Below are 17,373 nucleotides of genomic sequence, written 5' to 3'. Positions count from 1 at the left end.
GCAAAATATTTTTTTGTTGTTTTTGGTCACAGTGGGGGCGGAAACAAAGTTTAAAATAATCTGGTATTTTTTTCCCTTTAACTTGTCTGACATTCCTGGTTTTATGATGGCAAACCAATTTGGGCTTGATACCCATTCTGACGTCTGTTGAGAGTTGGCTTTGGGAATCAAGCATCACGTTAGATGACTGTGTTGTTGGGATTTAGGTATCTTAAAAACTTTAATTTTGCCCTTTTTTTCTTTCTTGGAGGTTTTGGACTTTTAGTGGTTTCCCAGAATAGGAGTGAGTGTTTTGTGCCCACATTCCAGTGGTGCTTGTGGATCAGTGTCCCAAACCCATCCTAGCCAGGCTCATCCCTCTACACCCCTCTGCACCCCCACCCTCTATTAGGAGTGTATTGGGTTGGGGGTGGGAGCTAACATGTCCGCAAAACCGTTCAGCCACTCGGTTATTCCGTGGCCTTCGGGAATGTCAAGTCACCGTCTCTTCATGGAAGACGGCCTGGCCTAGCGGAAAGAGAGTGGGTCACCGAGTCAGGAGACTGGGGTTCTGGCCTGCTGTGTGACTGGGGGCAAGTCACATAACCCCTCTGTACTCTCATTTCTTCAGCTGCAAAATGGGGATGATACTGACCTCCCTCCCTCCATCTTCGATTGTTTGCCCTAGGTGAGACAGAAACTGTATGATCTGACTCTTTTGTATCTCCCTCTGTGCTTTAGACGTATTGTAAGTGCTTGATAAATAACATCATTTAACCATGGGTAGAAAAACGCCATTTCTGGTTTGTTCTGGACACCGTCACACTGAGGCTCTGCTCAGCTACGCAGGGACCAGAACTGGGGTAAAATAGGGTTTGACTGGCTGGAAAATTAGGGTCCATAGAGGCCTCTGATTTGCCTACTGTAAGTTAAGCCTTTCCAACTCTGCTGAAATGCACCAGGTAAAGGAAGGAAGCATCACCATCCTTCCCAAACACGGAATCTGGGGGACTGGGGAATGAGGTGGGTGGCTGCATGAGCGAGGTCAGTAGGATCCAGAAGCAGAGAAGCAGCATAGCTCAGTGGAAAGAGCACGGGCTTTGGAGTCAGAGGTCACGGGTTCAAATCCCGGCTCAGCCATTTGTCAGCTGTGTGACTTTGGGCAAGTCACTTCACTTCTCTGTGCCTCAGTTCCCTCATCTGTAAAATGGGGATTAAGACTGTGAGCCCCCTGTGGGACAACCTGATTGCCTTGTAACCTCCCCAGTGCTTAGAACAGTGCTCTGCACATAGTAAGTGCTTAATAAATACTATTATTATTATTATTATCCAGTCAGGGTATGGGGAGACACCAGCTGAGCCACTGTGGTGGGACCGAAAGCTTTCAGGTTTATTCCTTGTACCGCATTTCCTTGGGTCCCTCTGCGGGGGTCGATTCCAGCCACTGATGACCCCTGCAATGAGTGTGCCATTGTGCTTTCAGGTTTACGTTCAAGTTAATAAAGAAGCAGCAGATGATGAAAACGTGGAGAAGTCGGCGCGCGAGTTCTTCAGACGCTTGGAAACGGGTGATCAGGAGGCCGTTTCATTGTGGAAAAAATTTCGGGACCTGAGCATCGCAGACTACTTTCGGATTTACAAGGTGCCAAGCCCACTCCTCCAATCTTTCGCTGTTGGTTGTGACTGCGGGGGACGTGAGTTGTTCCTTTGAGGCCCAGTTCAGTCCAAGGCAAAGCTAATGGGCACCACCAGCCTCACACTGGGAGGGTGCTGGGCAGGCAGGACTGAGGTTTAAAGAGCTTAGTACAGTGCAAGCGCTTAGTACAGTGCTCTGCACACAGTAAGCGCTCAATAAATACGATTGATTGATTGATTAAAGAGCACGGCACAGTCCGTTTCAAGTGGTTTACAATCCTTTAAACCTCTAGGTCAAAGCGTGCACCTGGCTGATAGGCGGTGTTTCAGACCCACTGGGCACTTTGATCTGCCAGTGGCATCTCTGGGCGTTACTTAAAGCCACTGGTGCCACATTTTAGACTGTGAGCCCACTGTTGGGTAGGGACTGTCTCTATGTGTTGCCAACTTGTACTTCCCAAGCGCTTAGTACAGTGCTCTGCACACAGTAAGCGCTCAATAAATACAATTGATTGATTCAGAACTAGAAGGGTGGCTGGCCCTGCCCCTTCTTGTGCTCCCTTTGTGGACAAATTTGTGTCCCTTAGAGGTCACATTTTAGGACATGGGGATATAACATGATGCGAACATTTAAGACTCCCAGAGTTCTTTATCAAGCACCCCTGGAAGGTGTTTGTTCAAGTGGGTCTTGATGAAACCACCAGCAATGTAAAAGAGCATAATTAGTCTCTTTCAGGGTCTTAGAAATGAACTAACCCCTGAGGGTTTCTTGCCATCATTAAAATTCATTCATTCATTCAATCGTATTTATTGAGCGCTTACTGTGTGCAGAGCACTGTACTAAGCGCTTGGGAAGTACAAGTTGGCTCAGTCTAGAAGGGGGAGACGGACAACAGAGGTCCCTACCTAATAGCAGGCTCACAGTCTGGAAGGGGGAGACGGACGACAAAACAAACCATATTAACCAAATTTCATTCAGTCGTATTTATTGAGCGCTTACTGTGTGCAGGGCACTGTACTAAGCACTTGTGAAGTCCAAGTTGGCCACATCTAGAGACAGTCCCTCCCCAACAGCGGGCTCACAATCTAGAAGGGGGAGACGGACGACAAAACAGAGCATATTAACCAAATTTCATTCAGTCGTATTTATGAGCGCTTACTGTGCAGAACACTGTACTAAGCGCTTGGGAAGGACAAGCTGGCAATATATACAGACGGTCCCTACCCAACAGTGGGCTCACAGTCTGTCAGCCGTGTGGCTTTGGGCGAGTCACTTCACTTTTCTGGGCCTCCGTTCCCTCCTCTGGAAAATGGGGGTGAAGACCCGGAGCCCCCCGTGGGACCACCCGATCACCTTGTAACCTCTCCAGCGCTTAGAGCAGTGCTTGGCACATAGTAAGCGCTTAATAAATGCTATTATTATTATTTTATTATTATTCTCTGGGCCTCGGTGACCTCATCTGTAAAATGGGGATGAAGACTTTGAGCCGCCCCCGTGGGGCAACCCGATCACTTTGTAACCTCCCCAGCGCTTAGACCGGTGCTTGGCACATAGTAAGCGCTTAATAAATGCCATTATTATTATTATTATTTTTACAAGGTAATCAGGTCGGACACAGTCCCCTCGCCACGTAGGCCTCGCAGTCCTTCTCCCCGTTTTTGTTCCATTATTGTACCGCTATGGCCGAATGAAGTAGGGACAGAGGATCTCCCTTTCTTTCTGTCACTTTGCCTCTAGGTCTTCCCCCGCTGTGGCTCTGGTCACCCTTTCGTCAACTAGCAGACATTTGGTAGTAGTCCGGATCTCTCCCTTTCCCCCCAAAAGCTGTGCGCTTCACCAGTGTAGTGTTCTTGGGCTCCCCTGGCTTCACACCATCGGAGTCTGCTCTTCTGTGGTTACATGGAGAACAAAGCGGGACAATTTAAAGGTGGTTTGGGAAGCTGGTTTCCCTTATCAATCAATCAATCGTATTTATTGAGCGCTTACTGTGTGCAGAGCACTGTACTAAGCGCTTGGGAAGTCCAAGTTGGCAACATATAGAGACAGTCCCTACCCAACAGTTGGCTCACAGTCTAAAAGTCAGTCAGTCATTGCTAGAGTAGCACTGCTCAGTTTCCCACCACGGTTTTGAGTAAGTGTGGCTTTCCACGGCCGTGGATCAGACCGCCCGCGATGGTGAGCCGGCTGGACTCACCTAATCAATCAATCAGTCGTATTTATTGAGCGCTTACTGTGTGCAGAGCACTGTACTAAGCGCTTGGGAAGTACAGGTTGGCAACATAGACAGTCCCTACCCAACAGTGGGCTCACAGTTCTCCTCCTTCCCCTCCCCACAGCACTTGTATCTATATTTGTACAGATTTATTACTCTATTTTACTTCTACATATTTACTATTCTATTTATTTTGTTAATGATGTGCATAGAGCTTTAATTATTTGTTCTGACGACTCGACACCTGTCCACATGTTTTGTTGTCTGTCTCCCCCTTCTAGAGTGTGAGCCCGTTGTTGCGTAGGGACCGTCTCTATGTGTTGCCAACTTGTACTTCCCAAGCGCGTAGTACAGTGCTCTGCACAGAGTAAGCGCTCAATAAATACGATTGAATGAATGAATGAATAAAAGAGTAAGAGCGAATGTCTGGTGATGACCAAGAAATTCCCTGGGTGCTGCGTAAGATTCCCAGTTTCGTATCTGAAGGACACAAAGCAATCTCAGGGCCAGAGGAGACGAGTGTGGGCATGGCCATCCGGAAACAGGTTTGGAATGGATTTTTTTCCCCCGGTGTGCTTTCCACAAGCCTTGCATTTAAGCGCTCAATAAATACGATTGATGATGATGAGTCCCCAGTGCTTCTTGTCCAGAAGACGTGTGTCCTGCCAGCTCTGGTCCTTCCAGGAACCTAACATCAACAGCTGTCAAGGAAAACTGGGAAATCCAAGCCTCACGGCCTCCGTTTGGGCCACAGGGCAGCCTGCTCTCCCATGAGTTAAATAAAACACCCTGTGAAAAGGGCACCGGCCTGGGAATCACCAGCCCCACCGCTTGTCTTCTCTGTGACCGTGGGCAAGTCCCATCACTTCACTTCTCTGTGCCTCCATTTCCTCCTCTGTAAAATGGGGAGTAATCCTACTCCCTCTAGATTGTGAGCCCCATGTGGGAAAGGGACCGTGTCCAATCTGAATGTCTTTTATGTCTTACCCGCAGTGCTTAGTACAGCGGTTGGTAACGCAGTAAGCACTTAACACATACCATGATTATTATTACTGTAATTATTACCTTCCCTAATACCGTGATTTCTTTTTGTTCCCGGAAATGTCCAGCGTCTAGGGGTACATTTTGATGACTATTCAGGAGAATCGTTTTATCAAGAGAAATCTCAGGAGGTCTTAAAGCTCTTAGACGGTAAAGGACTCCTTCAGAAAACAACGTAAGCCTGATCGTTTTTCGGTTTATTATTTGATGTCCTGAAATAGCAAGCATTGTTTTTTTTTCCAGCAACAAAGGAGAAGCCAATTATATTTTCTTTCAGCAAATTCCTCCCACGCTGGGGGCAGGCTCTGGCCGTGCCCCTGCAGCCGCAGGGCCCGACATGTGTGCAGCAGTGGCTTTCCAAATCGAGGGTCAGACCTCGGGTGTAACAGAGATGGACTTTGGGCGTCAGGATCCAGGGGCAGAGCTGGAGTTGGATTGAATTTCTGGCTGTGGGAGGCTAAAACTCCCCGGGGTGGAAGTTGAAGAATCAGTACAGTTTCCAAAATTATCCGCACCATTGCCTGCTGCAGACCCCTCGAAGCAGCGTGGCCCAGTGGCTTTGGAGTCAGAGGTCATGAGTTCAAATCCTGCCTCTGCCAATTGTCAGCTGTGTGACTTTGGATAAGTCACCTCTCTAGGCCTCAGTTACCTCATCTGTAAAATGGGGATTAAGACTGTGTCCAGTGGGACAAGCTGATCACCTTGTAACCTCCCCAGCGCTTAGAACGGTGCTTTGCACGTAGGAAGCGCTTAATAAATGCCATCGGCATGATTATTGTTGTTATTGCCGGCCTGGAAGCGCTACTGCAGAGAAGCAGCGTGGCTCAGTGGAAAGAGCACGGGCTGGGGAGCCAGAGGTCATGAGTTCTAATCCTGACTGCCACTTGACAGCTGTGTGACTTTGGGCAAGTCACTTCACTTCTCTGGGCCTCAGTTCCCTCATCTGTGAAGGCTAAGATGAAGACTGAGCCCCAGGTGGGTCAACTTGATCACCTTGTATCTCCCCCCCCCGCCCCCGCCAAGCACTTGCACATAGTAAGCGCTTAACAAATGCCATCATTATTATTATCAAGCGCTTAGTGCTCTGCACATAGTAAGCGCTCAATAAATACGATTGAATGAATGAGTGAACTTCTTTAAAGTGTCTACCGAGAAGCTTACATGCTGACAGGACACGCATTCTCAGAACAACGTTCCCTGATTCTCAAGCAGTGTCTATCATCATCATCATCATCATCATCATCAATCGTATTTATTGAGCGCTTACTATGTTTATCCCAAATGTGCGTGAAAGCACACCCTGTGAGAAAACCAAGTGTGTTTTTTTCCCCCCAAGAGTGTTGTAATGTAGGGTTCTTGTTGACTCTGGTCGGGTAATGATATATCTGAGTTGTCCCCGCTTTGTGTTCTTAGGCAAGGAGCAGCAGTGGTGGATCTTTCTGAAACAGGAGACTCCTCCCTAATTTGCGCTCTCATGCGAAACGACGGGACTTCACTTTATGCCACCAGGTGAGGGTTTGTTCAAAGACGAAATCAAAATTGGTTTGGTTGGTTTTGTGCAAGTGGTCACTGACCGTTGGCAGAATGTTGAGATTAAAGGGAGGGGTAGTTTTTTTCCCTGGGGTCATTACTAATCCTAGTCCAGTTTACTAGATAAGAACTAATCCTGGTTAATTAGCCAAGGGGGAAAATTTGGGTCAGAAAAATGACTGAAAAAATGAACTACGGAAGAGACTGTCAAAGAAGGCATCCATTCTTCTGTCCGTAGCATGGTTTTTTGGTGGGTTTTTTTGCTGTTTTGGCTAGAATGGCACAGCAGCATTAGGGAGCGTTCTTTGACAACATCCATCTGCCTGAATAGAATGTGATGTGGTATCAGAAAGGAATGATTTTGTGAATGTGAATGTGATCCGAGCTATCCCCTACCTGGCTGAGGAGGAGAGGTGAGCCCCGAGTTTAAGGCAGAGGCAGGCTCTCATCCCAAATCTTATCTTTTTTCACCCATCCAGAGCTTTCCCAGTACTCTGGTGTGTTTCTTCAGACCCCTTTTTTCTCATTCATTCATTCATTCAATCGTATTTATTGAGCGCTTACCGTGTGCAGAGCACTGTACTAAGCGCTTGGGAAGTCCAAGTTGGCAACATATAGAGACGGTCCCTACCCAACAGTGGGCTCACAGTCTAGAAGGGGGAGACAGGGAACGAAACGAAACATATTAATAAAATAAATAAATAAATAGAATATGTACAAGTAAAATAAATAAATGGAGTACTGATAAATACATAGAGTACTGATAAATACATAGAGTACTGATAAATACATAGAGTACTGATAAATACATAAATAGAGTACTGATAAATACATAGAGTACTGATAAATACATAGAGTACTGATAAATACATAGAGTACTGATAAGTACATAAATAGAGTACTGATAAATACATAGAGTACTGATAAATACATAGAGTACTGATAAATAAATGAATAGGGTGCTGATAAATAAATAAATAGAGCAATGATAATACACAAATAAATAGAGCAATAATACACACATACATAAATAGAGCAATAATACATAGAATAATAATAAATAGAGTAATGATAAATCAATAAATAGAGTAATGATAAATCAATCAATCGAGTAATAATAAATAGAGTGATGATAAAGAAATAGAGTAATAATAAATAAATAAATAAATAAATCTCCTCCTTTGAAAAGCCTGTGAGACATTTAAGAGTACAGGATTTTCTATAGCATGTTATTTTTATTTTTACTCTTAAGCCTATTAAACCTTCACCTAAGACTGTGCTTTTTCTCTCCTTCCTGTGTGCCTTAGTTGACTGAGTCTCTGGGGGAGGGAGGGCTTGCAAAACCACGGCTGTGTGGAGGAGAGATCACCAAGGAATTCCAGGGCACAGTTAACTGTCTAGAAAAACAAAGTGGAGCTGAAGAAAGTGTCCCCTTGAGGCCAGATCTCTGATGTGTTGGCAATGGCCCTGTGTTTTTTTTAATCAGTTAGCCCTTTCGTCATCTGACCCATTGTGTTCACATAGGTCCTGAAAATTGCCCTTTGATGAGGGCAGGGAATGTGTCTGCCAACTTTTTATTATACTCACCTAAACGCTTAGTGCACTGCCCTGCACGTAGAAAGCGCTCAGTAAATACCATTGATGACCGTGATGATCTCCAGTAAAGGATCAGCTCAGGCTAATGTCCAGCTGGTAACTTTTTTTTTTTTTTTTCATAATGTATCATATCATCACTACTGGATAGTCCAGTTGCAGTTTTTGTAATTAAAGCCAACTAGTCTACTCAGCACGTAATTGGGTCTTTACCATAATGTTGTTGTTTTTTCCATTCCATTAAATGTCCCGGCTGTTGTTCGCTCACACTAACATGGGAATTTCAGAATTACAGATAGGGCTGGCAGACAAGTTGCTGGCCCACCTGTGCTGTGCTGTTACCCAGAGAATGAACCTATTGTTGAAATCAGTACTGGAGGAGGGGGGAAAAGGAGGGAGGAAATGACAGGCAAGTGATTAATTCCATTAGGTCTTGGCTAGTTGGACTGATACCCTTTCTCAACAGCTGCCTAGAAGGGGTTTTCAGTCAGGAAGGCGGAAACTCTGTGCCGTATCAAAGCCGGGCAATTGTTCTCTCCCGGGCTATATGTATATATGTTTGTGCATATTTATTACTCTATTTTACTTGTAGATATCTATTCTATTTATTTTATTTTGTTAGTATGTTTGGTTTTGTTCTCTGTCTCCCCCTTTTAAACTGTGAGCCCACTGTTGTGTAGGGACTGTCTCCATATGTTGCCAATTTGGACTTCCCAAGCGCTTAGTACAGTGCTCTGCACATAGTAAGCGCTCAATAAATATGATTGATGATGATGCCCAAAGGGAATAAAATGTCTATCCTGGCCCCATAATCATTTTCACTCTTTGTAGCTTCAGACTGCTGGAGGAATGAGGATCCAAGTAACGGCTGATCTGTAAATGTCTTTCAGAGATCTTGCCGCTGCTATTGATCGAATGGACAGATACCATTTTGATTCAATGATTTATGTGGTAAGTGATTCCAATGAAGAGCAGCGAGTTCGGTTTCTCCCCTTGCTTGTTAAATCAGTTGGTTGCAGAAGTGGAACATGTAAGCCTTTCAGAAACTTTTTGGAAGAGATTCATTTCCACCCTAATTTTCAGGGCTTAAAAAATACAATATTAAAAAAAATGGCCATAGTTCGGGCGAGTCTTTACATTTTAACGAATTCTCTCATATATGCCCAGTACAGTGTTCTAATGTTAATGATAATGATGATGATAATGATGGTATTTGTTAAGCACCAATTATGTGTCATGCACTGTGTGAGCCCACTGTTGGGTAGGGACTGTCTCTATATGTTGCCAACTTGTACTTCCCAAGCGCTTAGTACAGTGCTCTGCACACAGTAAGCGCTCAATAAATACGATTGATTGGTTGGAGTAGATACAAGATATGTCAGACACAGTCCTCTGTCTCACTGGGCTCACAATCTAAGTTGGGGAGAAAACAGGCATTTAATCCCGGTTTTACAGATGAGGAAACTGAGGCCCAGAGAAGTCGAATGTCTTGCCCAGTGGCAGAAACAGAATTAGAACCCAGGTCCTCTGACTCGTAGGTCTGTGCTCTTGTCATTAGGCCACACTGCCTCAGCAAACTCTCGAACGGATGAGTGAGTGAAATTAATTTTAGGAAGTGACTTGTGTTTATTCCCCTCTCTCTTTTGTTTTGGCCCTGGCCAGCGAACTCTGATGAGGAGTTAGCCCCAGATGGTCCCCTCCAAGCAGCTCTTGCCCGAGTAATCAGTTAGACCGTTGCTTTCCCTTGGATGAATAGGATCAAAATTGAATTTTCTAAGGGCCCGGAGAGTTCCTGATGGGTGAGGACAAACCCCTGGAAGCAGCCCTAGCCCTGAACGCCCCTTTATATGCACGGAGCCTCTTGGCCATCAGCCTGGACCAGGACAGGCCCAAAGGGGCACGTTGAGGCCGGCCAAAGGTTCCAGTTGTTCCCTGGTCACCCGCAGTCACGTTGCAGGTCACTGGAAGGGTGGCTCGGGAGTCCCGGGACGGGGCTGAACTTAACTCCTAGGGTCCAGCCTGGACTTAAAAATCAGCTTCTGGGAACCAAAGGACTGGGGCAGACAGACCTGGGTGCGTCGGGTCCCCAGAACCAAGCTGGCTTCCTCCCATACTCCATTAGACAGACAGACCTGTCCTTTTTTGAGCCGAAGTGGAGGTCAGCAGCGTTTGCCTTGCCGAACAATTTCCCAACTTGAAACTCTGCATCCTCATTAGCAGCCTTTTTTTGAGCGCAGAGGAAAAAAAACTTACCTTCCCTTTCCTGGTCAGCCCACTCAAACTAGCGATTCAAGAAGCCGAAACTGGGATTAATAGTCTCCAGAGGTCAGTCTGAGCCCCTGAGTTAACCTTGTCTGTTTGTTCTCTTGGTCCCAGAAGGAAAAGGAATGCAGAAGAACATGGCAAGTCAGTGTAGCTCTTCCTGTGCTCATCTGGAAAGTTGAGGCAACCCTACACGAGTCAATGTTTTTAGACAGCTTTCCTTTGCACATTATTGCAGGTGAAATTTCAGGATCTGGAGTTTTAAGGCTTACAGAGTATCAATCAATTGACAGTTTTTTATTGAGTGCTTACTGTGTGCAGAGCACTGTCCTAAGAGCTTGGGAGAGTACAGTACAATATAGCTGGTAGACGTGTTCCCTGGATAAAATTTCACCCCACCGGTCACTGTTAAATGCACTCTGACATTTCACTGAAGTGAAGATGTAATTCTTTTCCTATTGGGACTATTAGAGTGTGGTGTTTTATTTGCTTTATGACCAGTTTACTTTTGCAGTCTAACTTGAACTGTACTTTTTTTTCTTTTCTTCCTAAGACTGATAAAAGCCAAAGACGACATTTTCAGCAAGTGTTCCAGATTCTGAGGCTCATGGGATACGAATGGGCAGAAAGGTTAGTGCCATGAAACCTTCTCGTGTCTTTTGCCAGTCTAGCCCCTTCAGGCAAGGGGGGTGTGTGGGCCACCCCTGCTCCTTTGCAGGACTTTAATCATTTTAAAGTCAAAATAAAATTCCCCTTTTTTAGCTTTAAACCCATTTGCCCCCCCCCCCCCCGCTCCCTCCCCCCAAAGTAAAACTTAAGACCACCCCCAATTTATTGCAGTTGTTTTAGTCATAAAAAACCTATACCTTCTCTAGCTTGTTGGCTTAATTTTCAAAACCCTACTCCCAGTTCTTTTCTGCATCTTAAATTGTTTTTATTTTTCATTGTGCAAACCAATCATCATCCTCAGCAGTATTTACTGTGCACTTACCATGTACACTGTGTAGGTATATAGAAACAGAAGAAGCCTTCAAGGAGTCTATAATCAAATCCTTGGTCCAATAATTTTGATTTTTATTAAGTGTTTACTATGTGCCAAGCTGCCAAGCACTGTGCTAGACACAAGATCATTAGAAATATCCGTGTTCCACATGGGGCTCACAGTCTCTGAGAGGGAGACCAGGTGTCTTTTCCCCATTTTACAGTTGAGGAAAAAGGCACAGAGGTTAAGTAACTTGCCCAACTTGTCACATAGCTGGTCTCTATTGCCTCATTTCCAGACCTGTGATCGTTCCATTAGGCAACATCGCTTCCCTAATCTCCTGTGGTTAACACTGTCTTTCCTGGAAACGTGTTTGTATGTTCAAGCTTTCTTTGGGAGGAGAAATACAGGAATCCAGTGAATCTGGGTTTTGCCTAAATGGTATTAGGCATCATCAACTTTACTCTTCCGTATTCCAAAAGGTTAAGGACTCTTATCTCTCCAATTCAGGTGTCAGCATGTTCCGTTTGGAATAGTGCAGGGGATGAAGACACGGAGAGGAGATGTTACTTTTTTGGAAGATGTTTTAAATGAGGCTTGCTCGAGGATGCTGGATAATATGGCTTCTAGTAAAAGTGAGTACCCTCTTTTTGAATGCTTGCGGAAGCTGACCCGGCCTGTCATTCTTATTCTGACAGAGCCTACTCAGAGCCTTTGGATATTGTTGGGTGTTCGTGGAATAGATAAGTAGGACTTCTGCTCATTCAAGGCTCCGGATCTATTATAGATCACCAGTTCCGGAACTGGGATTCCATGAAGTCACCCCTTTTCAGGCAGACCTCTTTGTCTTGTGAGTCCCCAGGCCTCAGAATACTACCCAGTTGTATACCGTGAGTGTCCCGCACTCAGCCACGAGTGCTCTGCATTTGGTTACACTGTGAAGACAGGGGAGATGTTCCCTTTCTGTGACTTCTAATGCTCTGTGCCCCCCTAAAGTGGTATGTCCAGTTAACTCTGAGGCCAGAAGCCACCCCAGAGCAAGGCAGCAGTTGAGCTCCGGGGTTTGCTTGCTACTGCAGGGATTATATTGCCACTAGGAACTCTGCCTCCTGGGACTCGGTCAGGCCAACATTTCCATTGAGAGATGCTGTTAAATTCATCAGTTAATATTCTCCCTACACCTGGCAGGGGAAGTGGAATGACTAAAGCAAGGAAATTAATCTGATTGAAGGCAAATAAATTTATTGCACGGAGCTATTTGCTTTTTGCTAACTTCATAAATCCATTTTCATTGCAAGCATAAATTCTAAACAGCTTTCATTTTTACTGAAACTCGTTGTTCCAGGCTCAATGTCATACATGTGCTTCTCTCTGTTACCGTTTCAGCTACCAAAGGTCTGGAAAACCCCCAGGAGACTGCAGAGCGAGTCGGGCTAGCAGCGCTGATTGTTCACGTAAGTCTGAGTCGCGGCTTCTCCTTCGAAAGAAGCCTGAGCTTCGGACAAGGAACAAATCCCAGAGCTGCAGCATCTTTGCCTTTATCATTTCAGGACCTCAAGGGTTTGCTCTTGTCTGATTATCAGTTCAGCTGGGATCGGGTTCTCCAGAGCCGAGGTGACACCGGTGTCTTTCTGCAGTACACGCATGCCCGACTGCACAGGTGAGGTGAATCAGCAGAACAATTGCTGCTGCTCCTCTCTCTCTCTCCCCAGGGTTTTTTTTTTTTTTGCCTGAACATGAGACTAATGAAGCAGGGAATGCCTAGGAAGGGGCAGTGGTAGCTAGCTGCTGCTGCTTGCTTCCTTCTGCCCAATTTCCCTGTCTTTTGGAAATCCTAGTGATCAGTTTCCTTAGCAGACCAGTGGGGGAGGGATGAGAGGGAGAGCTAGAGCAAACGGACAAAAAGAGAATAGGAAAGGAGCATCCTAACTGATAGTGGGAAACACACTTTATTGTTTCTTCTCTGCCAAGTAGTTTGAGAACCTGGGGGACAAGAATGAGCTTCACACAGGGTAGTAGCACATGTTAAAATTTAAAAAGTCTAGGCATTTTTTATAAATGTTATTTGTTAAGCTCTCCACTGCGTGCCAGGCAGTATACTAAGTGCTGGGGTAAATACAAGATAATCAGGTTGGACACTGTCCCTTGTCCCACATAGGGTCTTAATGCCCGTTTTTACAGATGAGGTAACTGAGGCACAGAGAAGTTAAGTGACTTGCCCAAGGTCACAGAGCAGACCAGTGGCAGAGCTGAGGTTAGACCCCAGATCCTCTCACTCGCAAGCCCATTCAAGTCCATTAGACTGCACTGCTTATTGTTGTTACGCTTGTTGAAGATCAGCTGCAGCAACTAACTGGTTTCACAGATTCAGCAGAGGATGGTCATTTCAAAGGGAAACCTCTCCAAATTGTAGGAATTAGAGTGGAGAAAGATGCACACACATATAGCACTTGTCATTATGTACTGTTTACCACTGCCATCCAAGCATCCTTAACCTTTTGGTGGCTTTGACTGTACCTTCCCAAGTGCTTAGTACAGTGCTCGATAAAAATCACCGACTGATTTTTAGGAAAAAAAAACTGATTTTATGTCTGGGAATCATTTTCTGACACAGGACTTGCTTTTTAGTTTAGAGGAGACGTTTGGATGTGATCGGCCGAGTGGCTTCAACACATCATGCTTACAAGAGCCGCAGTCTGTTTCAATCCTCCAGCACCTCCTCAGGTATGCAAGCGGCATCTCTTACTGTAATGTTTAATGTTCCTCCTGCCTGGAAGAACAACCCCCTTACCTCAAACCATCCCCAGCTGATGGTTATCTACCCTTCTTAAGGACCTCTGGGGAAGGAGAGCTCCTGCAAAACCATTAAGTGCTTAATTTTGAAGGCACTGAAATGCACTACCTGTTAGGATATAAGCCCGTATCACGCCAGAGCTGACAAGAGCTAGTTACAATGTTAAAGGATTCTGGATTCATTTCTAACCTCAGCAGTCGACCGTTTTTAGTCTGGCCCTGAGCGATGGGACTGGGTTTAGACCGGTGACCCCTAAACAGCACACGATGGCCCCTCTCTGCCCCCCAAATTCCACATATTGTAAGTGTTTAGGTGGATATGCTTCCCCTCTTGTGATCAAAGGGAAGAACTGACCATGGAACATGGCTTTCTTGTGGCCACAGGGAAGTTTGCAATATAAAATTAGCGGCATATTGCGAGGAGGAGCCTCACCCTCGTAAACTGCCAATACATAGCTCTACTTGCCTCCGAGTCCGTCGGGTTTGTTTTACAGCCAGAAGCGCTGCACGCTGCCCTTACCAACTGCATCTCTGTTCTCGGTTCCCCAGGTACGACGAGGTGCTGTACAGATCTTCTCAGGACCTCCAGCCCAAGCACATCGTCAGCTACCTTCTCATACTGAGGTAAATTAAAAGCGTTACGCTGCTGCCGCCGGCTTAAGGGCAATTTTACCGGTCCAAGTCAGGACAGTGCTTATTCACTCACTCGCTTTGAACGAGGCTCCCGCAACAAAGCCTCTCCCTCTTAATCGCGCCACATTCTCCCTGAGGGAATGCTGGCATTTTGTCACAGTTGCATCTTACATAAGGAACAACAGTTAGACAAGGTTTTATGTAATGTCAGCAGGTCCGTGTAGCTCCTCAGACCCACAGCCAACTGGTCCAGACGCAGTCCTGCTCTGTATTTGACTGGTGTCTCCCTAGCGCCCATAATAGCAACACTTAGGCAGGCTCTCCTACACTGTGGGCTAATGGAGAAAAAAGCCTTTTCCCTACCCATGCCGAGTTCCCTTTCGTACCTGCATTAGCAGTTCCGATCTGATGTGCTGGTTGACTGCAGCCCCTGCTTTCTCGTTGCCAGGGAGGCGAAGCATTATTTCCTCTTGGTCTCTAGAAGATAGGGAATAGTCTAGACTGCAGAGGGGCCCTTAACTTTTCTATGCCTCGGTTCCCTCGTCTGCAAAATGGGAATTCAATTCCTGTTCTCCTTCCTCCATAGACTGTGAGCCCCATATGGGCCCTGGTTATTTTGCATCTACATACAGTGCTGGGCCCGTACTAAGTACTGAATACCACAATTTTTGTATTATTACAATTTGTCCACTACTTCATCATCATCATCAATCGTATTTATTGAGCGCTTACTGTGTGCAGAGCACTGTACTAAGCGCTTGGGAAGTACAAATTGGCAACATATAGAGACAGTCCCTGCCCAACAGTGGGCTCACAGTCTACTTCTTCCATATCCAGGAAGCAGCCCCTCTACTTGCCTGTGGTAACCCCACCTGCCACAGGGTCCAGTTGGACCCCTAGATTGAATTGTTTTGATCCACAGGCCCATTCACTTTCAGTGGCAACAAACTAGGCTGCAGCAGTGACCACTTCAGAGCTGGGTACCAATGAACCGCCTGTCACGTCCCCCTCAAGTGAGCACATGGTTCTCTCCTACTTCACCTACACCCAGGGAATTCACAGGAACTTTTGGGTTGTTTTCAGGCTGAATCTCCCTCCCGCAATGCAGAATTGCTGCTCTTAATCCTGCTTTTCCTCTTTCTGTTTCAGTCATCTGGCAGCTGTGGCTCATAGAACATTGCCTATCAGAAACAGTCCCACCGAAGTAGCAGAGGTATGTTGTTGCTCTGTCACTGTAGCAATACTGCTGTCTCTTAACATGTCTCCTTTAATATCCCTTGACATGGCTTTTCTTCCACCAAAATAGGCCCCAGGCTTGTCACCTTCAGGGACCAGTGTGGGTCCTAGAGACTGGAGTTGGGGGGACAAAATGGCTGTTATTGGTAACCAGGGCAGGGTGGAAGCCCAGGGCCCCACCCATATCTGGTTTCTGGTCCTTTGGTAGTAGTAATTGACACAAGGCCCTGAACAGTGAAATGGACTTGGCCTGACTGCACAGTTCCTGATTTCCGTGATCAGGAAGATCACTCAGAGGTTGAGAGAAAAAAAAAAGGGGGGGGAATGAGGGTGAGGAGGTAAAGAACAGTGAAACACTTTGTTGATTCTAGGAAAAACAAGGTAAATTGGAATTAGTGGATTGCGCTATTGAGAAATGGCTCCTCACCATATCATAACTGTGTCCGTCCATCTGTCTACGTGCAGCAATTATTTATACCTTTGCTCCTCTCTCCTGTAGGCCAGACTCCATCTTTTCAAGGCTGTCCGCTCTGTTCTGGCCAGTGGAATGAAACTTCTGGGCATCACACCTGTAACTAAGATGTAATTTTAAAAGACTGACATTTAGGTCCCTTTATTTTTACCGGAATCCCAATTAGTCTGAGATGGGCTCTGTGGCTTAAAATGGGAATTTATAGTGTTCAATGTCAGAACCCCTGACTGCAGACTAAGTGCTTTCACTTCTGCACATCTTAGCTGTGGCCTTCATGACAGCCCTGTGGAAAAGAGCCCAGTAAATAATGCACATACTGTCTCAGCTGGAGGGGAAAGCACTGGACTTGGCAGCAGGACTACAGTCATTCCAGGCCCAGATTTGCCATAACCCCCCTCCCCTCTCCCCCGCATACCAATCCAGAGTATTGGAGTATTAAATCTTTAAGTTTCCTTCCACTGTTGTCCTGCAGCTGTCGGTTCTCAATATCAAGAGGTTGTAGGCTGCACCCGTCCATTACCTGGTGACTTTCTTAGTGTTCCTCAATGCTAAGCAAGTTTTAATCACTGCCTTCTGGGATGAATCAAAAAGATAGATTACTACTTCATGCTTTTTTCCTAAAAGAATGAAAGAAATTTAATTTGGTCTGACATTTGTGCTTAGCTGTACCAACAAGAGTAGGGAGAGCATGAGTACTTGAAGACAACGAACTGGTAAGCAGAAGGTTTGTACACACAAAATGGGAAGGTTTCTGGGCCCTTTGATTCTCGTAATCAGCTTTAAAACCAGTCTAAGATCAGCCCAAACACATCACTCATGATTTCAAAGTGTACAGGACTTAAATTTCTCATTCAATTCATCAGGGAGAGATTAGACAACAAGATTATGTAAATAAATTAAGTTTATTGCTGAATTTCCCAAATAGATGGAGAGGGGGGGAAAAGACACTGAAGTTTCATAGACGGTTCCTAAAGAGACAAACGATTGGGCACATTTCTTATAAA

General features: G+C 45.6%; 1 protein-coding gene across 1 annotated transcript in view; it reads left to right on the top strand.

The window, feature by feature from the left end:
• Nucleotides 1-16,503, top strand: part of RARS2 (arginyl-tRNA synthetase 2, mitochondrial) — a 49,425-nt gene extending 32,922 nt beyond the window's left edge. Inside the window, exons 9-20 of the mRNA XM_038761308.1 lie at nucleotides 1,463-1,621; nucleotides 4,937-5,043; nucleotides 6,282-6,377; nucleotides 8,882-8,942; nucleotides 10,807-10,883; nucleotides 11,746-11,870; nucleotides 12,622-12,689; nucleotides 12,786-12,895; nucleotides 13,864-13,959; nucleotides 14,578-14,652; nucleotides 15,811-15,874; nucleotides 16,397-16,503. Of these exons, the coding sequence (XP_038617236.1) occupies nucleotides 1,463-1,621; nucleotides 4,937-5,043; nucleotides 6,282-6,377; nucleotides 8,882-8,942; nucleotides 10,807-10,883; nucleotides 11,746-11,870; nucleotides 12,622-12,689; nucleotides 12,786-12,895; nucleotides 13,864-13,959; nucleotides 14,578-14,652; nucleotides 15,811-15,874; nucleotides 16,397-16,483 (1,125 nt within the window). The 3' untranslated portion in view covers nucleotides 16,484-16,503. The remainder of the gene's footprint in view (nucleotides 1-1,462; nucleotides 1,622-4,936; nucleotides 5,044-6,281; nucleotides 6,378-8,881; nucleotides 8,943-10,806; nucleotides 10,884-11,745; nucleotides 11,871-12,621; nucleotides 12,690-12,785; nucleotides 12,896-13,863; nucleotides 13,960-14,577; nucleotides 14,653-15,810; nucleotides 15,875-16,396) is intronic.
• The last annotated feature ends 870 nt before the right edge of the window (nucleotides 16,504-17,373 follow it).

Source organism: Tachyglossus aculeatus, chromosome 19 (assembly GCF_015852505.1).
Source record: "Tachyglossus aculeatus isolate mTacAcu1 chromosome 19, mTacAcu1.pri, whole genome shotgun sequence".
Classification (NCBI taxonomy): domain Eukaryota; kingdom Metazoa; phylum Chordata; class Mammalia; order Monotremata; family Tachyglossidae; genus Tachyglossus; species Tachyglossus aculeatus.
Note: the sequence above shows the minus strand (reverse complement) of the source record. Positions and strands in the feature narration are given on the sequence as shown.